Source organism: Psammomys obesus, unplaced genomic scaffold, assembly GCF_907164565.1.
Source record: "Psammomys obesus unplaced genomic scaffold, mPsaObe1.curated_primary_1811, whole genome shotgun sequence".
NCBI classification, from domain to species: domain Eukaryota; kingdom Metazoa; phylum Chordata; class Mammalia; order Rodentia; family Muridae; genus Psammomys; species Psammomys obesus.
The window spans coordinates 9,618,208-9,645,651 of record NW_026586816.1 but is presented as its reverse complement, the minus strand read 5'-3'; the positions used below and the strand labels follow the sequence as shown (position 1 = coordinate 9,645,651).

Sequence of the window (27,444 nt, the reverse complement as noted above, 5' to 3'; positions counted from 1 at the left end):
TTTTTTAATGTAATTGTTCTCTCTTCTCTCTCTTTCTCTCCCTCCCTCGCCTCTCCTCTCCTCTTTTCTTCTTCTCTTCTCTCTCTTTCTCTCTCTCTCTCTTTTTCCAGGGTTTCTGTGTAACCCTGGCTGTCCTGGACTCATTCTGTAGATCAGGCGGACCTTGAAATCACAGGGATCCTCCTGCCTCTGCCTCCTGAGTGCTGGGATTAAAGGCATGTGTTACTATGCCCATCGATGTTATTTCTTTTCTTTTAAGATTTTATTTATTTATTTATTTTGAATGCTCTATCTGTATGTGCACCTGCATGCCAGAAGACGGCAGTAGAAGGTATAGATGGTTGTGAGCCACCATGTGGTTGCTGGGCATTGAACTCAGGACCTCTGGAAGAACAGTCAGCTCTCTTAACCACCACTGAGCTACCTCTCCAGCCCCCAATGTTATTTCTTAATTAAGATTTAATTACATCATTTCCTCCTTCCTTTTCCTCCCTCCAACTCCTTTCAAATCTATCCCAACATATCCAAGTGTGAAGACTAGAAGGGACAGTGCATGAGCGCATGAAAAGTAAGGCAGAACTGTGCTCCTTAGCACCATTTTACCACCTTATGCCTAAGCGCAACAGTATTGCCAAACACACCATGGGGGAGGAACATAAGACAGCTGAAAAATTATTATATAACCTAGGCTATCAAGCAAAATAGAGAACCACCCAAACTATGCCCCTTAGTGACCAGAAGCCCCCTCTGTTTTGACCCCATAAAGAGAGACCCAATGTTGTAGCCTGGAGCTCTTGAGTATCTTTACTCATGTGGCCCTGTCAACCTTGACGTGTACACTCTCCTCAATCCAAATCAAATTATCCTGCTTCTTTTACAAATCTTTGTCAGCCCTTATTTTCAGTTCTTTGTATAGTAGCCCAAAAACCCAGAAATACAAGGTCCTGACCCAACCACCACATACATACTTACAGAAATTCCACAATAAAACCTACTTTTTTGTGTGCTAACCAAAACAAGCAATTCAACAGGGCTTAAAAGAAGACCCAGGATCAGAGCAGCTGCTGAGATTCAGAGCCAAACTTTGAGCAGAGCACAAGGAGTTTTATGGAAGAAAGTGGGGGAGGAATAGAGTGACATGGAGGGGACAGAAGCCCCACAAGGAGACCAAAAAAATCTAAGAAATCTGAACCCAGGGCAGTCCTGCAGAGACTGACACACCAACCAAGGACCATGCACGGAAAGGACCTAGATTCCCTGCTCAGATGTAGACTTTAGGCAGCTCGGTCTCCATGTGGGTCTCTGAGTAAGGGGTGCAGGGGCTGCCTCGGTCATAAACTCGGTTGCCTGTTCTTTGATCACTCACCCCTGGCAATCTGGCCTTGCCAGGCCACAAAAGGAAGAGGATCCAGGCAGTCCTGATGAGACTTGATAAGCTATGGGCAGATGGCAGAAGAGAATTCCCCCTTTCAGTGGACTAGGGGAAGGGGATAATGTGGAAGAGGGAAGGAGAGTGGGACCAGGAGGAGTTGAGGGAGGGGGCTTCAATAGGGATATATAATGAATAAATTGTAAATTATTGCACATGTCTATAATCCCAGTACTTGGGAAGTAGAATTATGAAGATCAAGAGTTCAAAATCAGCCGTGGCTACTTCACAAGTCTGAAACCAGCCTGTGTTGCAAAAACCTTATCTCAAAAAAAAAAAAAAAAAGAGAAAGAGAAAGAAAATTAAGAAAAGAAAGAACAGAGTGACAGAGTATATGCCAAGGTGGAAAGGAATTTGTGAAAAGTCCCTTTTGTGTCACACTGTCTCTCACTCCTCTACTATAAAGTTGATATACTATATAAAAATATTCACTACCTGGGAAAACACAAGTGAGCGCACTTTATTAAATACAAGGCTAGACACCCTAACTTGACGATAAACATTAAACCGTTTCATTTTCGTCACTTCAGTTTGTAATGGGAAAGTACTCAACTCCAAGAGCTGGCAAAGAAGAAAACAACAGCCAGGATCACACAGAGAGACCATATGTGTAAACAATCAATTTCAGGCAGGCAGTGATGGGTCACTCCTTTAATCCCAGTACTTGGCAGACAGAGGCAGGCAGATCTCTGTGAATTCAAGGCCAATATGGTCTACAGAGCAAGTGAAGAGTTTAAGTTAGCCTGGGTATAGTTAGCCTGAGTAAAGAGCCATCTTGACTGGGAGCTGAATTCAGGTACCAGGAAATAACAGAATGTACACTTGGCAGAGAACAAAGTAAACTCTCCTAGCAACGGCCTCCAGGAAATAATACAGAACAAATACTTCATAGAAAATAGAGACAATCTCCCCGGCAATAATCAATGAGTATCGGTTGGAAATCAGGTGGGAAAATTCTCCCCAATGTTTCAGATGTGGTTTAGAGGAATAGCCATTGTGATCACATGCCTTAGCCATTGTGATTGTGTGCCTCAGAAAAGGTCACCCTGCCCTGCTAAACTTTACCCAATTCTGTAACGCCAAGGCTTGTGCCCCCTGCTTGCTGCCATGGAAACCCCTGATCACAAACTTTCCCTTTAAAAATCCTTTTTACTTGGGGCTCGGAGTCCCACTTCTCTACTGCTGCATCAGTGAGACTTGGATCCTGAGTTTGATCGCTCTCGTAATAAAACTCTCTTGCTATTGCATTGAGTTGCCTCCTGATGGTCTCTGAGGGTCCCGTGAAACCTAGCATTACACAAGTTCCAGGACAACCAAAGCTACACAGAGAAACACAGTCTCAAAAAACTAAAAACAAACAAAACTTAATTTTAAAAACCACAAATACACATGAACCCACCCACCCTCTGGAATGTGTCAGGCTTTGATGCCACCTATCTGTAATTCCAGTTTTGAAGTATCTGAAGCAGGAGGATCACAAGTTCAAGGATAGCAAGAACTACTATAGAGAGTCCTCTTCTCCTCCCATCATCCAAAGAAAGCATCTTTCAAAGTATAAGGCACATCTAGGACAACACATAACTGAAGAGGCTGACTAAGCTTAATGATGAATGTGACTCTCCAATGCAAAACTATATAAACAGGATTTTCTGTGATTTTTCTCATTTCAATATGCTCAAAGGACTCAAGAATTAGTTATATTCATCTAAGCAGAGAAAACTTAAGCATCCAACTTTCTTATATCTTCCCACTGACCCAAACTATTATAATAATTCTTCAACTGAACTCTTCAATTGAACTCTTCATATAAAAATCTATCCTGGGTCTAATATAATATGTTTCACACACTTAAGGTGACAGAGACTGCAGAGGACAGTAAAGGAAATGACCATGTAATCCTCATGGTACAGGAAAACTCTTCCAGCTAGTGTAGCCTTGGCATTTAAACTATGAACATTTATTTCCATAAAAGATATGATACCTGATCTTCATTTGTTTCCCTCTTGCTGTGATAAACACCATGACAAAAGAAACATGGGGAAAGGAGGGTTTATTTTGTCTCACAACTTCTAAGTGACAGTCCATCACTGGGGAAGCAAGGGCAGGAATCTGAGGCAGGAACTGAAACAGAGCTGTAGAGGACACTGGCTTGCTCCCTCTGCCTAATCCTGCCCTCCTACAGCTCAGGCCCACCTGCTCAGAGATGGTAGCACACATATTGGACTAGGTTCTCCTACATCAATTAACAATTAAAATGCCTCAAGACATGCCCACAGGCCTATCTGATAAAGCTAGTCCCCAATTGATGTTCACTCTTACTAAGTGTGTCAAAACAACCAGACTAGCCATCACACACCTACAATCCCAATACTCGAGAATCTGAGAAAGATTCTTCTTTCTCAGGCAAAACAAGTAGGCAAAATACTCATACCAATAAAATAAAATAAATCTTAAAAGAAAAAAAATGTAAAGGCAAAATTAAAAATCCATGTATTCATGAGTAACTCATGATTTTTGCTGTTTGGGGGTTTGTTGCTGTTAAGATATAGTCTCATTAAGTAGCCCAGGCTGGCCACAAATGCTGGCCTCTTCAATGCTTGAATTACAGGTATATACCATCATAATGAGGCCCAAAAGGTAATTTTTTTAAGGACACATAATCATCTATGAAGCAGGGGGAAATAAATAAATAAATAAATTTTGTGTTTATGATTGCCATAATATCATATATCTGCATTACTCATTAAGCTTTTTCCCCAAACCTATACTGACTCTACAAAATTATAATCTTGGCATCACCTTCCACAAAAGGGACACGATTATGTATTTTGCATAAAGGATGATTTGGCAGTAAGTTCATCAACCTTCCTCCTTGTGTCACTTATCTTCTGCTATCCACATCTAAAAACTTTGACATTGTAAACTGGTAACTAATAGTTGCAGAGCACATGCTAAGAGTAGAAATTATCCCATTACAGACAGAACTGGGTCAACAGGAAGTATTTAGAGCAACAGGCAGCTCTGCCATACCCAGTGGCATGCAGTGATTACTGACACCATGAGTCTCAAAAGGCACCAACAAACCCCAACATCAGATGCTTCAGGGGCCAAACTTCAACAGAACTAAAGCCAGCTCTCTCTCCCCCAACCTCTTCCCCCCCAACCCCTCTCTCACACACACACACTTCCCACCTGCCTTGAAGTTAGGAGTGTTACAAATGTCAGTTAAAATCTACAAAGCAATAACTGAAAGTGCAGTTACACAGTTAAATCAGAGGGGATGTACAGAAAACATGGCTAGAACTTTCAGTCTCCCGAGACACTCTTCCAAGGAAAGACATCTGACAGATGCCCTGACATAAAAGGCAACCGAAGGGCCCCAACAGTCAGCCTGGGAATGTCTGCTTTCCCTCTCACCTTCTCACACTCATCACTGCTCATCGTGGTGTCTTGCCCTTCCTCCACAAGCAGTAAAACAGACATCCCTAACAACCTTATCAGCTAACAATCTATCCTCTCCACACTGCAGCCTTCTCAAAGGCCTCAAACCCATCAGTACTCCAGAGTCGGAGAAACTGAGAGTACTCACTAGGAAAGAGTCTCCTCACTCCACTCCTCCACAGCCACCGCAAACACGGAACTGTGCTGCAAAACCACTGCAACAAGCATGAGCTCACAAACACACAACGAATAGCTTCAGGACCTACATCTGTTATGTGTGTGATAAAACTCATCTTTCCACTTTAGATACTTCTAGAGAGCTGGAATCAGGAGCTTGTTGAAGACAAATCTCATTTCGGAGACGTCAACTTCAAAAACTGCCCTACCTATCACCAATGAAAAAAACAAGAGAAAAAAAGATTTAACCAAGTTCTTCATTACTCAATGAAATACTTAGTAGCAAAATCAAAATACAGCTTTGCTAATATTGGTGGGAAACAAAGGCTACATGACTTACGGCTGAGTAACTCAGCATCTTCATGACATTTAAAAATAAGAAATGTAAATTCACAATATTTTAAATAAAACATTACAAGAAAGAAATACCTCAAGTTCCACCAGAGCAGCAGTCACTGCATCTGTGGCAAGAGCACCAGCCTGTAGCTTCTCGATAGCCTATGAAAACAAGAGGAGAAATTACTCACTGTAAAACCAGCTTCTCAAACATACCCTGAACTCTGCAAAGGCTTAACCATGTGAGACGCTCAGCGTTAACACCACCCGTCAGCATGCCCACTCCACACTGAAAGGCAGGGCTGGCCGTGGACTCCGCCATGAAGCTGTGCTCATGCTGACCTTCTGTCCTGGGTGCGTGTGACCTGAGGGATCCAAGCTGGACACAGATGCTTTAAGGTGTAGTTTCTCAGATTTAAGAAAAGCAGTGTTTGTTACTCAGACTAACTGCCATCCTTAGTATTCCCCGAGCTAAAGCAACAACTAAAAGTTAGCAAGGCACAAGGAGTGGAGTCAGTGAAAGGACGTCAGCTCTTCACAGAGGGCCAGAAACAGCTACGGAAACGATGAGTGTAGTCCAGTTAAGACATCCTGACAGTGTTTACTTCAAGAACTGCATCTCAACCCAGCTACTTCTCTCCCATTATTTCTCCCCACCCGTATCTATCAAAAACAATTAATGTTTCTAAGCCACAGAATCTTCAGAGCCAGCCAGCCATGGTGGTTCATTCCTCTAATCTCAGGTACGAGGCTGACGCAGGAACAGGGTCTGAGGTCACAAGGTGAAGCCTGGGCTTCAAAGAGAGGAATGGGGTGTATATTAATTTAAAAAAAAAAAAAAAAAAAGAATCTATAGATGGAAATAATCACTTTTAGAAAATTACTGATACTATGTGTTCGTATATCAAAATACTCTTTTGTAATACATTCTACAGAGTAAAGGTCTGTAAAATTCACCTAGCTTTCTTAGACCTAAACTCAAAGAAAAAAAAGAGAGAAAAAAAAATGGCTTCAAATGAGTTACTAAAACTCTAATTTGATTAACAAAGACAAAGCCCCAAAACTAACAATAAACTTCCAATTAAACTTTCTTTGTTGTGCTTTACTGTCTGTAGGAGTGTTTCGCTTGCCTGTACGGATGTGTACCACATAAGTGCCTGGTGCCCCCACAGTCAGAAGAGGTCAGCTTTCCCCAGGACTGGAGTTACACATAGCCATAAGCTTCCTGTAGGCTCTGAGGACCAAAGCCAGGCTCTCACCCAGAGCATCAAATGCTCTTTCGCACTGCCCCATTCGCATAACTCAAATCTGAAGAAGGTGATTCACGCCAGCTGTGGTGGCGCAGGCCTTTAATCCCAGCACATGGAGGCAAGGGCAGGCAGATCTCAGATGTCTGTGAGCCTGAGGCCAGCCTAGAATATACAGTGACACAGTGAGTCCCAGGACAGGCAGGGCTATGGAGAAAGAGATCCTGTCAAAAAAATTAATTAATTAATTAAAATAAAAAGGTAATTCATGAAGCTAGAGAGTCTTGGCAATTAAGAAGAGCTATCACTTCTTGCTCTTGCAAAGGATTCAAAAAGTTCAATTCCAGAATCCACATGGGAGCTCACAACTGTTTATGACTCCAGTCACGAACTTTAACACCTTCTTCTGACTTCCCAAATATGCGTGTGGTATACACACATAAATGTGGGCCAACACTCACACACATAAGGTAACACACTTAATAAATATAAAAAAGGTGAATCATTACATAAATTGAAAAGAATTACAGGTCAAATAAATTAAAGTTTAGGACTAAGGCTGTAGGAAAAAAATAAACATTTCCAGATAATAAAAAGATTTCACACTTGAAAAACATACGAAAATATTTAAGTCCATATTTGTGTATATGTATATATTTACTATATAAAATCCCTATAACAAAATACTCTATTTATGATCATCCATTAATAAGAAAAAGCTTATATCTCTGATAAAATATCTTTTATAATGGTATTTAAATATAAAAAAAGAAAAATGCCCTTATTTAGCTGATAGGCAGCATCCAATCAACATTCTATATGTGTACAAAGTGATGGAAAGTTTGCCTACAAGACTATATAATCAGGATCAAAATTAAAAAATAATATTTTTTCTGAGTTCATTCCTGTCCCTAAATTAAACATTCAACAACTTAGCAAACCTCAGAAGTCAAAGGTGTCCAAAGCTGAAGCGGAAAAACAAGCAGAGCTCACCACACCAAGAAGACAGGCATTGGCTAGGCCCATGCTGAAGAACAGAACAGGGCTCAAGAGCATCTCAGGAAAACACTTGTTTTCCTTCTTTCCTTCTTTCTTTCTTTGTAAATGACTTCCCATTAGAAAAAAAAAAAAGTGAGCATTTATTCACAGGCAGGCAAAGGAAGATGAGTTCCATGCCAACCACAGCTTCAGAGTGAGACCCTGTCTCAAAAAACTAAAAAAAAAAAAAAAAAGATATACATATATATGTATATCTATATACACCTTTTATATATACATATATATATATTCTCAAAAAAATAACATTTTTTAAGAAGAAAGAAAAGACATCGACCTCTTTAACAGAACAGTTTTTCCCTCCTTTCCATTGCGTTCAATCATTATAGAAATGTTTAAAAAGATATGGTTATATGTACCCATAACTACAAAAACACAAACCAAACTAGAAGCTGAGGACTAAGTCTACAAGTACGAGTCAAACAACTCTGAGATCCAGCCAGACTTCCCTAGACAGGAAATCTAGGCTCGGTATCTCAGGGTTAAGCCTCACACGCAAATCATGCTGCACTCAGGCTCACCTTCTGACAAGCTCGTCTGCACACATGTTTATACTCCTTGGCTTTGGACTCAGAGTGATAGCCTGCGCCTGCAGCAGGAAACAAAACTCAAGTGTTAGTAACCGCTCAGCTACCGGGGACCCACCACCCAGAAAAGCAGCCACACAGACACAATCCCAGTGCCTTAGCTGTATGCTAAAATTTAACAGCTAATATCATGCTTTCCTCCTTATTCGAAGTTGCCTGTTGGAGCTCCTAAAAAGAAGTCATACCCCAGAGAGCCTCCACAGAGTAACTCCCCACCCCCTTTCAACAACTCTACCAGGACTCGAGAGATGCCTGCAGCAAGCCAGACCATGTAAGTTCTAATCCAAAGACCCATATGGTAAAAAGAGAGCCAACTCCCTCAAGTTGTCCTCTGATCTTTATACATGTACTGATCTCCATAAACATGCTGTGGCACAGCCCCTCTACCATCACCACCACAAAATTAAATACACATACATACATACATACATACCCAACCAAATAAATAAATGTAACTTTTGTTTTTCGAGACAGGGTTTCTCTGTGTGGCTCTGGCTGTCCTACAACTCACTTTGTAGACCAGGCTGGCTTGAACTCACAGAGATCCACCTATCTCTGCCTCCCCAGTGTTTGGATTGAAGGTGTGTGCCACCACGCCCAACTGTAAGTATGGCTTTATAATTGAAAAAAAAAAAAAAAGAAGAAAACCAACTACTAAACTCAGGAGTTCCTGCGGTATGGCAGTGATAATGCAGGTAGTACCAGGAAGAAAGAGTGTTCAAGTCCCACTCTAGTGAGCATTCAGACCATTCTGAGTGAGGTATCCCAGAAGCAGAAAGACACACATGGTATAGATTCACTTATAGGTGGATACTAGTCATATAACATAGGATAAACATAATAAAATCTAAAGAAGCTAAACAACATGAAGAACTCTAGGGAAGAGGCCAAAACCTTATTCAGAATGATCTGCTTTTAACTGAGTTTCCATAATTTGCCTCATCTCTCTTTTTTTGTTGTTGTTGTTAAAGATATATTTTATCTGTGTGTTTGTATGTGTGTGTGCCTCATGTGTGGGGGTGTGTATAATATCAGATCCACTGGAGGTGGAGTTATAACGTTCTGGGCTGCCTTCTATGGTTGCTAGGAAATTAACTCAGGTCCTCTATTGCAGCAAGAGCTCCTAAACCCTGAGCCATCTCTCCAGCTGGCCATCTCTCTTTGTAAAAGTACCTACTTGAAAAGAGAATTAGGAGGGCAGTGGAGTGGGAAAACACAGCAGACAAAAGAAAAGGGAATGAACCAGTTTGATGGCATATGCCAAGGCAGGAGACTTACAACTCTGAGGCAAGCCTGTGCTTTGTAACAGGACACTATCTTAAAGGCAAGCTACAAATCCATGTATGGTGGCTCATGTCTGCAGTGTCAGCACTAAAAAGCCACACTGGAGAACTGCCCTGACTTCCAGGCCAACTTAGGCTACAAACTGAGTTCTGGGTCAGCCTGGGCTAAAGTGAGAGTGTCTTTAAAAAAAAAAAAAAAAAAAAAAAAATGTGGAGCTCAACTAGGTGGCTCAGCAGATGAAGTACTTATGGCAAGCCTGGCAATCTGAGTTTGATCCCAAGAAACCGGGTAAAGGTGGAAGAAAAGAACCATCTCCACCACACTGTCCATTGACCTCTACACATATACAACAGCACAAACACCTACCCACATATTATATGCACACACAATAAAAAATTTTTAAAAAGTAAGAAGGCAAATACTGATAATGGACCTCGGTGACCAGGCACTCGCCTAGCACACATAAGGCCCTCTAGTAAATCCCAAGAGAAAGAGTGTGACAGGTCAGGGGGTAAGGGGATGGGCATCGGCAATGAAAAGAGACGGAAAAACTAAACTTCCTGTGCTTTGTGTGTTAATCCCTCTGAATTAGATTCCATGGGACTTCCAAGTTGTGCAGTCTAAAACAGCCAAAGGGTAATAACCAGACAAGATACTAGTTTCCTGAGAAAAGGGTCTACTCTGGAAAAACCTGAAAGGAAACTTGCCATCCTTTCTCTGTAGATGTCACAGAGCTGACAGTGGAAGAAAAGAAAAATTGCCAAAAAATAAAGACCTACCCTCAAAACCAGGCCTCTTAAAAACAGGGGATCCAGAAGTTAAGCTTTCGCCTATCTGTCCTCACAGTCCTCTGAGGTAGACAGATCACAGGATGAGAGAAAACCTTAGGGTCAGCAGTACAACTGGAACCATGTAAGCCCCTCCGTGTCCAGTCCTGAGGGTCTTCACCTACACTACTAGAAGCTACGAGCCAGGAAATGATCAACTTCAAAATATAATTATTTTCACTATTCTTACATCTATTATTTATTTTGTGTATGTGTGGGTGTGTGCATGCAAGCACACACTGAGGCACACATGTGGAGGTCAGAAGATAACTTGAGGGATCAGCGTTCTTCTTCCACCATGTGGGGACTCCATAGATTGAGCTCAGGCTTGGTAGCAAGGTCCTTTACCCAAAGCCATCTCACTATTATCAAAATCCACTTCTTTACCACAACATAATACGACCACTCAGGAGGACTGCGGACCGAGGAGCAGAGGAAAGAGATCTGTGCTGTACAAAATATCTATCTCACTCTCTGGCATCCTTACATCTAGTAACGATCCTAGCAAATTATCCCTGGCAAAAGATTGCCACAGAATGACGTAACCTTCTAATGACTGTAACCTGGGGGACCATCTCCCCAGAACAAAACATTTGTTCACAGTTTATCTCTTCTCTTTGTCCACTCATAACCCGTCACCACCTTCCCAGGTACCTCAAGCTCCTCCCTTTTTTTGACACAGGGTTTCTCTATATAGCCTTGGCTGTCCTGGACTCATTCTATAGACCAGGCTGGCCGCGAACTCAGAGATCTACCTGCCTCTGTCTCAAAGAGTGCTGAGATTACAGACGTGCACCACGGCGCCTGGCTCAAGATGCTCTTTCTATAGCTCAAAAGACTATTTCTCGTGCAGCAGCTTCAACCATCTGGCCCTTTCTTTGAGTCTCAAAAGCTAGTGTGTGTGTGTGTGTGTGTGTGTGTGTGTGTGTGTGTGTGTGTATGAATGTTAATGAGTTTGCTTTAAGTTGTGTTGTCAGTTCATTTATACAGAATCACTGAATCTGCACAGGACAAAGAGAAAGTCCACCAGTCTTACAAGGTTGAACTATGTCACTAATGACTGGAGTTCAATCCCCACCACCCAAATGGTAGAGAAACCTGCCTCCCATAGGTTATCCTCTGACCTCCATAAATGTGCTACGACGCTTGAGCCTAGACACACACATACACGCATGGATGAATGGATGAATGAATGAATGAATGAAAAAAAAAAGGCTAAGTTAGCTAATTTTATAATAATACTTTAAAATAGCCCCTGTCTAAAATGGAGCCTAAAAGGATTTTCAGTAGCATTATTCTATAAAACATAAACCAGAATTTGAAACTTACTTTGGTTTCAAGCCAGGCATAGTGGCACACATCTTTAATCTTTAATCCCAGCACTTGGAGGCGGAGGCGGAGGCGGAGGCAGAGGCAGAGGCAGAGGCAGAGGCAGAGGCAGAGGCAGAGGCAGAGGCAGAGGCAGAGGCAGAGGCAGAGGCAGAGGCAGGCACATCTCTGTACACACAAAGGCCAGCCTGGTCTACAGACCCTGTCTCAAATAAAAACTTAATTTAAAAAAACAAATAAATAATGTTTTAAGGATTGCTTGGGTTTTGACACTCCTTATCTGTACATATGTATTATGTAAGGTAAAGGTAACTGAGGAAGGGAATTAAGGAAGACATAGGAAGAAGTATCACTGTAAAACTTTCCAACCCAGGGTGTGAAAGAGGCCCTCACTCTATTAACCTCTATTAGCAGGCTCTTTGGCTAACTCCTCTTTGGTAGGTACAAAATGCAGCCCTCACTGTTCCACAAAGCAAGAAAGGAAACCGTCATTCTCAGCTTCCATTCCGGCTCCCCACACGGCCTTACCTGCGTGCACCAACACGAAGCCCCCCCGCTTGTCCTTACAGGGCTGCTGGGCTTCTGCCTCCCTGGCTGCTCCTCTAGCAGCAGATGCCTGAGATGATCTGGAAGGCAGTCCCTCTCCAGAACTCATCTCCTTCTCCATGGTCATTCTCCAGGGCTCTCATCTTCTATCAGGAAAAGCGCATCCTTCCATGCAAAAGCAACTGCACAGGAGGGGCCACCCTAGAGAAAAACAAGAAGAGGTTACTTCTACTTCTTCCTACCAATATGCACATTCCTTACAAAAAAGCATGCACATAGATTTTTTTCAAAATAGATTTATTGAACTGGACAATAATGACAGAACATGTAAAGTTTACAATTTAAATCTCTGTCCAGTGACAGTACTTGTCTGAAAACATACAAACAAAATAATTTACTATAAAAAGGTCTCAATCCTGGCTGGGATGTAATGTATGTAAAGAATAAAAGTTAAAATTAAGAGCTGGACGCAGTGGCACACATCTTTAATCCCAGCACTCAGGGAGACAAAGGCAGGTGGATAGCTATCGAAGCCAGCCTGGTCTACAAAGTAAGTCCAGGACAGCCAAGGCTACACAGAGAAAACCTGTCTCAGAAAACAAACAAATTAAAATTGAAAAAGATATTCCAAGCAAATGAACCTAATGGGAGGAAAATGAATAAAATATAAACAAACACTAGAAGCAATAATGAAAGCAAGAGCAAAAGGCCACCAGTGTAAGCGGACAGAAAGTAAGTCATCCATAGCAGCTTGAAGCTGGAGAAGAAACGGTGAACAGCTGCTACTAGGGGAAGAGTTCATTCTGTGGCGAGACCCGAAAGGAAAATTCTCCCTTGTAGAGAAGAACCTGTGCCCTGCTCTGCATTCTCCCACAGAGCAGAAAGCAGCGGCTTCCAAGCTGTGCCTTGCCCTGGGCAACTCCAGTTTACAGGGCAAATCTGGTCCATTTTGAGGGTAAATGCCGAGGCAAGTTGAGCCTGCACCTTGCCGCACACGCAGCGCACAAGCACTGCCGCCAGCCAGCAGCACCTTCAGACGGTTTCCAGACTGGGGACTTACAGCACGTGGGTACATTAAACCTTTCCAGGCAAAAACAGGCCAAAGCTTCGCCAGATAGCAGTTTGAGGAAGGACGGACACCTCTACCTGGGTACCCTGACACTATCATCAACAGCCTCCACCACCTGCCATCTGACCACACCACCAAGTGTGTACATAAAGGGACCCACAGGCAAAGAAACCTAGACTCTGTGAGGATTAAGCTCAGGTAAGCCCCCACTGCCACAAGGGCCCACAAACTGTCCTCCGTCCACCTGCCTGTCCTTCTGCCCAGCTCTAGCCCCACACCTCACACCTCACTCTCCCTCTGCCTCCAGGAAGGCTTCTGTGAGCTGTCTGAGCTCACTGTACCTTTACCACATTTACTAACACACACAGTTACTAAGAAATACAATGCAGTGTGCGGTGCAGTCATGAAGACGGAGATGAAAAACTTGTGCATGTAATAATCAGCTATCAAGGCAAATCTGACTATAAATTAGCGGCAACAAAGCTAGGGAACCTGAGCTTCAATAATTTTTTTTTTAGACAATAGATCATACATCCCCAGCTTACACACATCACCAACAATGGGCCTGAATTTCTGATCTTCCTGTCTCTACCTCTCCAGTCCTGGAATTACAGGAATGTGCCACCACAACCAGTATTATGAGTCCTTGAAATCTAATCCAGCATTTGTAGCCTGTTAGGCTAACACCCTAACAACCAAGTAATATCCCTGTGCACTGTCCAATAAGTTCTAACATTGTAGAAAAATACATATGTTCTATGTATGAGCATAACATATTCATGACATCAATATTAAGAACCTTAAAAATGTTTAATATTGCCGGGCACAGTGGCACATGCCTGTAATCCCAAGGCAGAAGCAGGCTGATCACTGTGAGTTCCAGGCCAGCCTGGTCTAGAAACTTAGTCCAGGACAGCCAAGACTACACAGAGAAAGCCTGTTTGGGGGGGGGAGTTTAATATTGAATACAGTATCAATGTACATACAATCAACATTCTAAAATTGATTATGGCATTCATGGTTTCACAGTCTGAATATTAACAAGTCATACACATGCATAAACTCTATCTGACGAAAGCTGTCTAAAATATAAGCTCTTGTTTCCCATACGCTGCACTTTTCCAATTTACTAAAGCCGACGGTCTCTCTAAATGTCCCACTTCACACTTTGCTTGGCTACCCGCTCACTTTTCATGGCAACACGCCAACCTACAATCCTAGTTCGTGAGCCCTCCAAGCCTATTTTTCACATCACTAGAACTGTCTTTACTGCCAATCTTTCAAAACGATCCTCTCAGCAAATCATGATTTTTTTTTTTTTTTTTTTTTTTTTTTTTGCCTTTTTCATGTGACTTGAAATAAAATTATGGCTCCAGTTTCTTCTCTTGGAGCTCGGTCTTAGTGTTCCTTACTAACCTACCAAAATGAGCTCATTTGCTCCACTAAAGGCTAGGCCTCTGCACATTGTCCTTCATAATTGCATAATTTGTTTCTAACCCACGTTACGGTCATTTAAGACCACACCAAAATCCTGTAGGTTTCTTCCTCAAGCACCTAACTTCATTTTCCTGTACCCATTTAGCCCAAATGCCTCTTACATAAATATTACACAGTATCTGAACTTTTCTCCACAAACACAAGTTATCATAGAGTAACCGATTACAAAAGACTGACAAAATAAATTCCATGAAGGACAGTATTAAGGAAGACAAATGCCATGCCAAAAATCAGAAACAGATAATATACAAAAGGAAAGACAAGCTAAACATCCAAAATTAAAAAAAATAGTCATAAAAGAAAAAATGGTTTCTAACTAACACTGTGTTGGTGGCTTAAGCTGAATGGAACTGTTCTGAAAAGGGGTCTGTTACGTAGGTAGGGACAGCTTGAAACTGTGCAATACTACAGCTAACCATCTTCCAGACACTGTGTTTATGAACTAGTCTATACAGATACAGTATCACAGACATACCTCTAAGGAGAACTGAAATCCTGTTTGCTCTAATACCCTTCATATTTGAACTTGTTTGATTCAGTACTGTCCATTGAAGAGACTCTTTATTTGACCATGTCTGAGACCAAGATGAACACTAATTCACTAATCAAAACCAAAAGAGAAACTCAAAATAAAACATTTTTTTTTTAACTTCAGGCACTTTCTAGATACTAACTTAAGGTCTAAATCTTGACCTTGGGTCTCTCAAATATATGAGTATATATGCATATTTTTTAATTTTCCTATCACGTCATGACACTTGTTTTTTAGTTAAACAACTTAGAAAAGTATATGTCCTGTTTAATCTTTCCAAAGCAGTATAGGAGGAAGATAGTCAAGAAGTCATCTGCCAACAAAATATTTCTTTACAGAAGAAATCCGGCCCTTAAGCTATTGCAATTGACAATAAAAAGCCATGTTGTTCAGAGCCATGTGGCAGATGACTGTAACCCCAGCCCATAAGAGAGGCAGTGAGAGAAAAATCATTGCAAACTCAAGGCCAATCTAGACTACGTAATGGGCTGTAGGCCAGCCAGGCATAGGAGATGAGAAGCTGTATCATTTTAAAAAACAAAATACAGTATTGTGTACACTTAATATCATGACATTGAGGTTTTAACGCTTCATTAAAAGAGTTCCAGAACAAACATATCTGATCCAGTAATTCTACTTTTGAAAACACTTTCTACCAAAATTTTAAATACAGAAAAATCTTAGTCTTCCTTTCGTTGGTTTGGGTTGTTGTTAATGTATTGTCTTGTTTTACTTTGCTTTATGAGACTAGGTCTCATGTAGCCTGGGCCGATTCACACTCCTAATCCTCCTCCCTCTACTTCCCAAATTCTAGGACTGCCAGCATGTGCTCCTGGTTACCTCTTTCATGCTATACTTAATAATAGAATACAGAATTTTAAAAACATATACCTAAGAATTTGACAGACAAGAATGGTTATAACACTAACATTATTTATGTCACTTGCTTTTACAAGATAAATGGTGGGGGAGACACCATTAATCCCAGCACATTCGAGGCAGAGGCAGGCAGATATCTGTGAGTTTGAGGCCAGCCTGTTCTATAGAGGGAGTTCCAGAACAGCTAAGGAGACACAGAAAAGCTCTACCTCAAAAAGCAAAAACAAACAAAAGATGGATTCCTATGCCATTCTGTGGGAAAATGAGAGTCAACAAAGGTGATGAAAATTAGAATCCAGAAGGCAATAAGAAAAAGTCATAACTCCTCCCTGCTACTACCAAAATTAAGTACTAAAAAACAAGAGTCAAAACTATAAAATCTTTTGCAGTTACCAGAAGTTATACAGAAATAAATATTTGTGACCCTGAATTCAGCAATGTTTTTGTTTTTGCTTTTGCTGTGGTGACCTGTCTCAAAAAAGAAAACACCTGGGGAGATTACTTAGTAGTTAAGAGCACTCACTCACTGGCTGCTCTTAATTCCCAGCACACACATGGCATAACCCAACCATATGTAAGTCCTGTCCCAGGGAATCTGATGCCTCTTTGGCCTCTGTTGATAACCAGCATGCATATGGTACATAGACATATGTGCAGGCAAAACACGCATCCACATAAACTTAAAAATATCTGTCAGACAAATTAGACATTTCTCCAAAACTATGGAAGGACTGATAAAAATGATGAGAGATGCTTATGATTATTAACCATAAAAATCAAGATACTATTTCAATACTGCCACTGTAAAATACAGTATAATCAAAACAGATATTTGCTAGAAGTTAGAGGTGCAGATCTTTATAATCTGTGAGATTCAATATGCTATAACCATTCTGGAAAGTATCTCCTCAGTTCTCAGGGCATATGACCCAGAAGTTCCACTCCTAGGTACATACCAAAAAATAAAATAATAAAAAATAAAACTAAACTAAAAAATATCCACACAAAAAGTTATAAAGGATGTGTGCAGAATTGTCCCAAATCCCGAAAGGACAAAACATTCCAACTGATTTAACTGCATATCCATAGAAAGGAATGGGTGGGGCGCGTAGGTCCTGAGAGAATGCTTACGTAGCAAGTATAAGGTCCATCCCCAGAATCGCAGGGGAAAATAAAGAAATACAAAGGAATGCTGCATTGCCACACAGTCATGGACGAATCTTGAAAGCATTATGTTACCTGAAAGAGGCTAGACATTTGTTACATGGTTCTACTTAGTACGTACAAAACAGGAAGACACAAACCCGAGCTTGTTCCTAGCACCACATGCTGGCTTACAACCATCCTTGATTACAGTTCCAGAAAATAGGGCGCCCTCTTCTGGCCCCCACGGGTATGCAGGAGGTGCGCAGGCGCCAGGACACAATCGCTCACACACATAAAATGTACAGGCATTATGGTGCAACCACTCGCACACATAAACATGCACAAATGCAATCTTTTGTTGTTGTTGCTGTTGTTTAACCGTTTTATAGGCACACACTTCTAGGTGATACCTTAAAACGCCTAAGAAATCACAAAGAACAAAATCCTCAGTTGCGGCAACTATGTTAATCTCTTTCTGCAACTCCCAAACGTTTTCTGACCACCTGTGCTTTTTGAAGTTGTGAGAGGAAAAGGTTTATTTACAACAAACAAAACGGGAAATTAAACACCCAAGATGTTAGGTTAAACGCCCTAAGCTGACTATTCAAAGCTCTTAGTCCAGTCGCCTCCAACACACCTTCCCTTCCTCTACCCAGCATAATTACGCTGAATTCGGAATCACTAAGCGCTGCTTCAGGACGCCTCCAGCCGCTTCATCTGCGCGGTCCTGGCCGCCTCTGCCCCGGCAGCGGGTGCTAGTGCCCCCGGGACGCTCCGGGAAGCCCGGCCCCACGCGACGCCGGCGGACCTGGGGGCGCGACTTCCCCGCAGCCTGGGGCTGCTCGGCGCGCGAAGCCGAGGGAACCGGCCGGCCCCACGCGTGCCCTCGCCGAGCGCCAGGCCAGGCAGGTGGCGCCGTGCGCGCCGCCCGGTGCCGCCGGGAGGGGACACCACGCTGGCCCGCGGGGCCACACGGAGACCGCGGCTCGGCGGCGGCGGCGGCGGCGGCGGCACGGACAGCGTGAGAACGAGGGACACTCACCGCGTCAGCGCAGAGCGCTCCGACACCGGAAGTAGTCGCTCGCCCGTTGCCAGGGTGAGGAAGCGGGTGTGGCGTAAAGCCTTCCCATTGGCTGCGGGCGCACACGTGGCCGGAAGCAGGCGCCCCGCGAGCCTGTGTCTGGGACGCCTACTCTGTAGCGGCTCTCTAGGCTTCAAGGTGGAGACGCGCAGGTTTCCTTCAGTCTCCGATACTTGGGGAGTTATTTTTTTTTTTTTTTTGCCATGTTTAGGGCTTGTTTGTTGTCGTAGGTCTACCGTCACCGATGCCCACTTTGCCTTCCCTGGACCCGGTAATTAGCTTTCAGGCTGTGTTCTACCTCTTAACCACGTGGTTGGGTGACTGCCGCTGTTGCACGTGAGAAAATAGTGGCCATCAGGTTGCTGAAGGGCCCTTCCCCCATCCTTACAGTCTGACTCCTATAGAAAACTAGGATTCTGCCAGGCTGCTGTATGGAGGGAGTCAGCCGTACCCGAAAGAAGCAAAATGTAGTTGGCCTTTTACTGTCCAGGATCAAAGACCGAGACCCAGTAGCTAGTACATAGTTTCTTTGTAACTAGGGTCATGAATCCTTTATCAGATAGCCTGTTTGGAAGAAGCAGATATTAGAAGGAATAGAATTGTGCAAGTGAAGTATCACTCATCTGAAATACTTAGGATGAGAACTATTTGGGATTTTTTTTTCAGTTTTTTTTTTTTTCTCATTTTATTCACTTTACATCCTTGTAGCCCCTTTCCTCCTCCCCTCCCAGTCCCACCTTCTCTCCTCTCCCTTCCTCCTCCCCTTTTCCTCAGGAAAGGGGAGCTCCCTTTCCCATCCACTTCAGCTCTTCAAGTTCCATCAGGACTGAGCTTGTCCTCATCACCTGTGGCCTGGCAAGGCAGTCCCGCCAGGGGAAAGTAAAAAAGCTGGCAAGTGAGTCCATGTCTGATGCAGTCCCTGCTTCCCTTACTAGAGAACCCACATGAAGCCTAAGCTGCCCATCTGCTACATCTTTGTAGGGGGCCTAGGTTCAGTTCATGCATGGTCCTTGGTTGATGCTTCAGTCTCAGCAAACCCCTCTGGGCTCTAGTTAGTTGGCCCTGTTGGTCTTCTTGTGGCGCTCCTCTTACTGCAGGTCTTACTCTCTTTCCTTACACTATTCCCCAAGACTCCCTATCATCTACCAATGTTTGGCTATGAGTCTCAGCATCTGTTTTGAGGCGCTGCTGGTTAGAGCCTCTCAGAGGACAACTCTGACAAGCTTCTGTCTGCAAGCTTAGCAGAATATCATTCATAATCGGGGCTTGATTCTCTGATAGGATGCGTCTTTGGACCAGGCATAGGTTGGTCATTCCCGAAGTCTCTGCTCTATCTTCATCCCTGCACATCTCGTAGGCAGGATAAATTTTAGGCTGAAGTTTTTTGTGGGTGGGTTGGTGTTCCCCGCCCCTTACTAGATTAGTCTAATTAGAGGATGCCCTCTTCAGTCTCGTAGCCTCTGTTACTAGGAGTCTCTGCTTGAATCCCCCTCATATCCCTCCAGGATCCTGTCCTCAACTCTTAAAATACTTGTTTATACATAATAAGACATCTTGGGGATGGGACTTTAGTTGCAAAAAAATACTCAGTTGTATTTCATACAGACCTTATGCACAGAACCTAACAGTAATTTCATAAAGCACTTTAAAATAATTTTGTGCTTGGTGTGGGAGCAGTGGGTTTAGAGTTTTAGACTAGAAATATTCAGCATGTACTTTTTCCTGTGTGAGGTCCTAGACTAACAGTTTAGGATCACTCAACTCTTACTAAAAATGCAAATTCTTAGAACACACCTAAATCAAGCTTTTAAGGAGCCCTCTAGAGGATTACACTGCACCTAAAGCTTGGGAGTCACCGAACTGTAGGACTCCCTGATTGAGTCTTAGAGGTGAAGCAGAAAGGGTGATAAGCCCAACCCCTCAGAAGAGGAGAGCAACCAAACCAAATGCAGGAAGGCAGTTTGAGGTTGACTGTCTTGATTTTTTTTTAATCCAATGAGGTTTATTGGATGGAGATGGAGAGAAAAAGAGACAGACATGGTAGGGAGAGGGGGCACCCTGACAGAAAGCAAGAGAAGGAAAGAGCAAAAAGAGCAAGAGACAACTGTCTTGATTTTTACAAGACATTCCTAGATTAAAATAAATATTTCTTTCAACTGCTGGTAATCCCAAACATGGAATTAATAATTTTTGTATTGTCCAGGATATCTTTCTGATAATATTTTCTTTTATGGATTAAAATTAAGAGATGGTTGTGAAGTTTATCTGTTTAAGTCAAACATTAGATTTGAAAGGGAATGTAGAAACCAGTATTAAAATGAGTGGTTTGGGTAAGGAAAAATTATCTTAATGATCAAGCCAGCAAAATAGAGATTGACAGCAAGGATTCTAGAAACAGAAGAACTGGTATTTATAATCTCTCTTCTACCACTTAAGTAACTCACATTAAACAATTTGCTTAATCTCTATTATTCCCACATTTGTAAAATGAGGGTAAAAATTGTGTGAAATAAATAAATATATGAGAAGTGCTTTTTTTTAAAGTATCAGCCCCATAATGAGTAATCTATAGATGTGAATTGTTTATTTTTTTTGTTTCTATGACAGTTTCACAGTATAGCCAAGGATCTTCCAGAAATGCCCCTGACCCACCCTCCCAAGTGTTGGGGTTACCTGTGCTGCCATGCCTGATTTAATAAGTGTAATAATTTTTAAAGGGGCTTTTTTTTTTTCACATGTACTTAATTTGTGTCTTCACCCATGCCTTCACAAGCTCATGGTGATGGAATAAATGCCTGTTTCTGTTTACATCCAAGGAAAGAGGTTCAGGCAATATGTGTAGCCACCAGGAGTAGAAATCATTCTTAAGATATTCCTACGTCTATGCGTTAAAGAAAGTTTCAACAGTAGGTGACTGCACCAACCCTGCATGCCAAGCTGTGGCATTTTGTTGTAATTTTTTCTTTCCAGGACACAGGCCTCCAGTGGGGAATGAAAAGGGCCTTGTACAACTAGCTGCTTCCCAGGTTCCAGTTGGGGAACCTGGGAAGTACTCAAGTCTACACCAGCTTCTTTGGTGCAAATGGCAGGATCCACAGCCTTTAACTTTCTGATATAGACAGAGAACCACTTTGAGAAATAGAAATAATGGCATGGTGACATCTTTAGACACAAATATGGTAGTTGATGGTCAGGAACCTGTTTTACAAATTGTTTTGTCAGTGGTTGATAATTGTGTTTTGATGTATACAGTAGGCACTTTCCTTGCCCAGACCAAGCTGGAGATCTTCTTCAATGGGGGATTGATGCAGTCCCTGCTTCAAGGCTCAGTAGTGAACTCTGTTTATAACACAAGGAAGACCAGCCCAACACCAAAGATGGAAATATATATATGTATACACACACACACACACACACACACACACACACACACACATATGATGTAAGTGAAGATATAAGGAATTGGAAGGAATAAATATCCTTTAACAAGAGAGTTTTAAAGCCAGACTTGGTGGCACACGCCTGTAATCCCAGCACTCAGGGGAGGCAGAGGCAAGCAGATCTCTTCAGTGAGTTCAAGGTCAGCCTGATATACAAAGCAGAGTCCAGGACAGCCAAGGCTACACAGTGAAACCCAATCTCAAAAAAGAAAAACAAACCAAAAAAAAAAAAAAAAAGATATGAGTTAAATACTCACTCTTCCCTCAGTGCAGCTGTGCTTACAGATCCTCAGGACAAAGCTTACCCATTTCCTTAGTTCAAACTCAGAATAATGTCTCTACCCTCTTTCAATCCCCCCTTTCCCCTCAAGACAGGGTTTCTCTGTGTAGCCCTGGCTGTCCTAGAATTCCCTCTGTAGACCAAGCTGGCCTTGAACTCACAGAGATCGGCCTGCCTTTGCAATTAAAGATGTGTGCCACCACTCCCTCTTCTAAACACTAAACAAAATTGTGAGGTAGCCTGCTTGCCTTAGCGCTCCAGTCACTGTCATTATTTCTTAAAAATCACCACCATCGCTGCCATCCTTTCAGAAACCCATAGACTTTCTAGATCAGAGTCTGCCTGCTTTCTTGACCTCTGAGAAAGTATGGCTTTATTTTTCTCTCATCTATCTCACTCGCCCCACCTGCCAAGAGATCTCAGCTTGCCTGCCCTGTTGTTGCCAATAAAATTGTCTTTGAGGGAGGTGGGGCAGTCATACTTTTATTCCCAACACTCTAGAGGGAGGCAGAGGCAAATAGATCTCTTGAGTATTTCCTTCCCAGTCTGCTTTTAAGTCTTCTTAATCTGTGAGACCTGTGTCCCTGCAAAAGTGGTACTATATCCCCTGGTGTCACTCTGTCGGAACTCCATTTCACTTACACTGACTGTGCCTCACTACCTGCGTCCAGAGTAAGTGGGGCTGTTTATTGGGATGATACAAACTTGCCAAGGGGTAAACATAAGACTCTGAGAGACCAAAGAATTTAAAATTAGTGGGTATTGGATTATAAGCCTGAACAAAAGCCAGCCAGGTGTAGACATGTCCAGCCACCTGGCGAAAGGAGCTAGCTTTACTGCACTCTTTTCCTGCCCACTAGAGATACAATTGCTAGGAAACCGGCCCAGATGGCCAGGCTAGACCCGCTTATGGTCTTGGTGCCTAAGGTGAACCAATCATTTCAAAAGTCAATTTCCCTTACCCAATCATATAACACCAAGGCATATAACGCCTGCTTGCATTTTTTTTTCCTTTAAAAACCTTGTTCCCCTAGACCTGGGAGCCACATTCCTTTCCTGCTTCCCTCTACCCATGGCTTGAGCACATATACAATAAACCCCCATGTATTTGCGGCAGAGTCGATTCCTGGTGGTCTTTGGGGTTCTCATGAACTGGGATAACAACTCAATTGAACCCAATGCTGCATTTTTCAGAATTGGAATCTTGTCAAGATAATGCAAGGATAAAAGCTGATGTAATTTAGGTCAGCTATGAGATTCTCTGCTGCTACCCCAGCCCTTGTCTTCCCAGGTTTGTTTCTCTGCATCGTCTTTCAATTATATAAGCTACCCCCTATCCAGCAAATTCCTTTCTTCTTCCATACCCTTTTATACTGCCAGCAAGACAAAGCAGGGATAAATTTCTTGACTCACATCTGTTCTTGCCTTGCTGTCTGTCTGTACACTGTGCCGTATCTAGCGAGCTTTGTCACCATCCCTCATCCTCGGGGCAATCTCCATGTGGTTTTGAGCAACTGTCTTACCAGTTTGTGACTTACCTTGGCATCTTTCTCTGAATTCTCAAAACGTAACTTTTTGCTATGAACAGTGCCCCCACTTTCTCTCATAAAATGAGACTTCTTCATAAAATGAGTCTTTTCACGAGACCTATTGATCTGAAACTGGTGTGAGCTTAGCAGCTGCTTTCCCCAGATACTTAAGTTTAAGCTGCAGGCACACCCACCTTTCTACCTTTCTCTGCTCCCCTCCCTGCTCTGTCAGTAACACACAGACTCAACTAACCTTCTTGTATAATTTTTCTAACTTATTTTTGGTATTGATCATTTCACCTGTGGAATGAGCTCCTTGAGGACAGATTTTTTTTTTTGTAATATCAAATTCCTTTTTAAATGTTTTTAATTTTTTCTGTGTATGTGTGTTGTGTGTACAGTTTGTGTGCAGGTGCCCACAAAGACCAGAGAGCATTGGATGTATACATACAAACATACATACATATAAACATACACATATATATATATATATATATATATAGAGAGAGAGAGAGAGAGACATACACACACACACACACACACACACACACTCGGCTACTATGAAACTAACAGAGATCAGCCTGCCTTTGCCTCCCGAGTGCTGGGATTAAAGGAGTGCGCCAACACACACATGAAAGATTTTTTTTATTCAACAAAAACAGGTGGGAGACTATAGAAAGGAAGGGAAAATTAAGAGGTGAGAAGGAAAGGAAGCCTCTTCATCCTGGAGTCTGGTTAAGTTCATTTACCAAATGAGCCAACAACTCCAGAATAATTCACAATATCTGCTCTTTCTTTGTAGAGCTATTTCAAAAGGGAATATTGAATTAGCTATGAATCATGCTTAAGGCCTAAATGCATATGGCCTTTCTCCTTTCCTAGATGTCTTTAGGATGTCTTTAGCACAGGTCATGCCTGTGCTATCAAAATCTCTGACACTCCTTTTAAAAAAATGAGAGGCTATAGGGTATCTCTGGGTGTGCTTTGTGTAAGACCACAACCTAAAAAATAAAAACCATGGTGCATCAGTCTCTATAGAGGATCAACCAAGGACCATGCATGGAGAGGACCTAGATCCTTGCTCAGATGTAGCCTATGGCAGCTACAAGAAACACCATTTATAGAAAAAGACATATCTTAGCGCTCTTGTTTGTGCAACCCTTTTGACCCATGGGTTTGTTTGGTTTTTTTTTTTTTTCGTTTTTTACAATGTATTCATTGTATATCCCAATTATAGACTCCTTCCTCAACTCCTCCCAGTCCCCCCCTCCATCCCCTTCCCCTAGTCCACTGAAAAGGGGAGTTCTCCTCCTCTGCCATCTGCCCATAGCTTATCAGGTCTCATCAGGACTGCCTGGATCCTCTTCTTCCCTGGCTGCGTTGCCAGGGGAAAATGATCAAAGAGCATGACAGAGCCCAGCTAGGGGAAAGGGATCCATCCAAAGGCAGGCAACAGAGTCAGAGACAGCCCCCATCCAGTTGCTAAGGGACCACATGATGATCAGCTGCACATCCGATCTGTAGGTGTAGGGACGTAGGTCCAGTCCAGTCTCTGTGAGCCTCCGTCGGTCTAGGTTAGTTTCCTCTGGAGTCCTTGACCCCTTAAGCTCCCTCAATCCTTCCTCCCACTCTTCCACAAGACTCCACCTAATGTTTGGCTGTGGGTCTCAGCATCTGTTTCCATCAGCTGCTGGAAGAAGCCTCTCAGAAGACAGTTATGTTAGGCTCCTGTCTGCAAGCACAGCAGAGCATCACTAATAGTGTAGGGGCTGGCTCTCTTCCACTGGGGTGGGTCTCAAGTTGGACCAGTTATTAGTTGGCTATTCCCCCAGTCTCTGCTCCCGCAAACCTCCGATCCAAAATTTGTCCTGCCTACAAGAAGTGTTGGGTTTCATTCTTTAGCCCAGGATGGCATGGAGTTTACTATGTAGCCCAGGCTGGCCCTGAACTCCCAGAAATCCTCCTGCCTTGGCTGTGAAGTACTACAGTTATAAGAACAAGATAACATGCCCAGCTATTTTTGTGCATTCAGTGTACTTTCAACAAATTTCAAGTTAATCATTTGTTTGGAGATATTAGCCCTTATTACCTACTAGTTTAAAACTAATAGCATTTGTTCATCTATTATAATACAGGGAAGAGTTCTGATAAAATTTAGGAGAGATTAGTTTTTATTTTAATGTTTCTTTTGAGTGTGGGGATGTCATTGAAAAAAGGTAATTTTCATATTTAACTATTTAAAAAAAAAACCTCTTATTGCAGAAATTTTCTAAGAATTCAGTGCTGGAGTGCTCCATACAGCAGTGAATCTGTACTTTACCCGAGTTTATTCTCTGCTCACACTTTGTTAAGGGAAGCTTCCGCTGCCCAGGTCTCCTCTTGGCTGCCCCTGCCCCCAAGCTTGCCAGGCCATTCTGACTTGCACAGTCAGCTAGCCTGTGTTTTGTTTCCTGGCACCATCCCCAGTGTGAAGTACCTTGCTCAGCCTCAATGCCCAAGTGCTGGCTGGAGGTACTTGGAAGGAAACTTTTCCCCAAACGCAGTCTTTGGTCCAAGGAGTTGAAATGTTGTCTGTCCTTTAGGCTAATTGCAAGAGGATATGAAGTCCTGACTATTGAAGAAGCATCTTTCATATAGACCTTTCCTTCTTCCCAGCCTCATTTTGCAAAGTTCTCACATTTGCTTCCACATATTCCCTGCACCTACAGAGTCTGTATTCATAAAGAATATCCTGTGCGCTGGCATTGTTTGTCCTGTCACACCTTCTGGGGACAGGCAAGGTCTAATATAATTCACATAATGTGCCGAGTGCGCATGAGGCAGAGCCTTTATTTATTTGTTTATTTTTGAAACAGGGTTTCTCTGTGTAACAGAGCTCTGGCTGTCCACTAACTCACAGAGATCTGCCAAGGTATATACCTTTTGAAATGCTTTTCAATATGTCTTGTTATGGAGGACTTAATCTGCTTTTCTACCTAAGTGACTACCAATCTCTTCAGTATCCATGCTGAAGGCAAGATGGTGGAAGGGATGAGGTAAGGAAAAGCAGTTGACAGCTCTAGGGCAAACCAAGAAAAAGATTGTTGTAGGGCTGAGAGGGCTCAGTAATAGTGAACACTTACCTAGTGTGTGCGACACCGTGGCTTGTGGAGCTCCATCATGGTTCACACCCCCACAACACAGAACCAAGAACAAACATGAAGCAAAAAGCTCCCAGAGCTAAAACCGTGACTTGGCGCCATCACTACATTTGCAAGCAACCCCTGAATAGTCCATAGAAAAACCTTGCATACTGCTAACCCCAACCATCCCAAACCAAACAAGCCCGGTTTCTGTGGACTGCTTCCCTCACTTCCTGTGAGATCCCATCATTGTTTCTGTAAAAGCAGGCTGAGCCTAAGTGATTTAGGCCCTCTCTCCTGAACTTTTGTTATTAAGAAAAACAAAACTCCTAGTTTTGGAAGCAGATATTTTCTTAACTGCTGTGTAGCCTTGTTGTTTTGGTGTTTTATTTGTTTATAGAAACTTATTCTAGAACCTGGCCTCCTCCTCTTCTTTTCTTTCTTTCTTTTTTTTTTTTTTTTGGTCTAGCATATACTATAACATAATGAACCCTTTTTGTTTCAAAAATAAGAATTTTAGTTGAATGTTGCTTAGTTAAAAAGGAAGAAATGGGAAACAGGGAAGGGAAAGGAGTAAGCTGCTTTTGTGACAACTGTTACTAAAGAAAGT

At 42.5% G+C, this 27,444-nt stretch overlaps 1 protein-coding gene across 1 annotated transcript in view; it reads right to left on the bottom strand.

Moving 5' to 3' along the window:
• The window catches only part of Tasp1 (taspase 1), a 187,710-nt gene extending 169,368 nt beyond the window's left edge, over positions 1–18,342 (bottom strand). The window contains exons 1-4 of the mRNA XM_055602612.1: positions 18,020–18,342; positions 12,242–12,460; positions 8,208–8,275; positions 5,477–5,545 (exon numbers count right to left, since the gene is read on the bottom strand). Coding sequence (XP_055458587.1) covers positions 5,477–5,545; positions 8,208–8,275; positions 12,242–12,386 — 282 coding nt within the window. The 5' untranslated portion in view covers positions 12,387–12,460; positions 18,020–18,342. The remainder of the gene's footprint in view (positions 1–5,476; positions 5,546–8,207; positions 8,276–12,241; positions 12,461–18,019) is intronic.
• Positions 18,343–27,444: the final 9,102 nt, after the last annotated feature.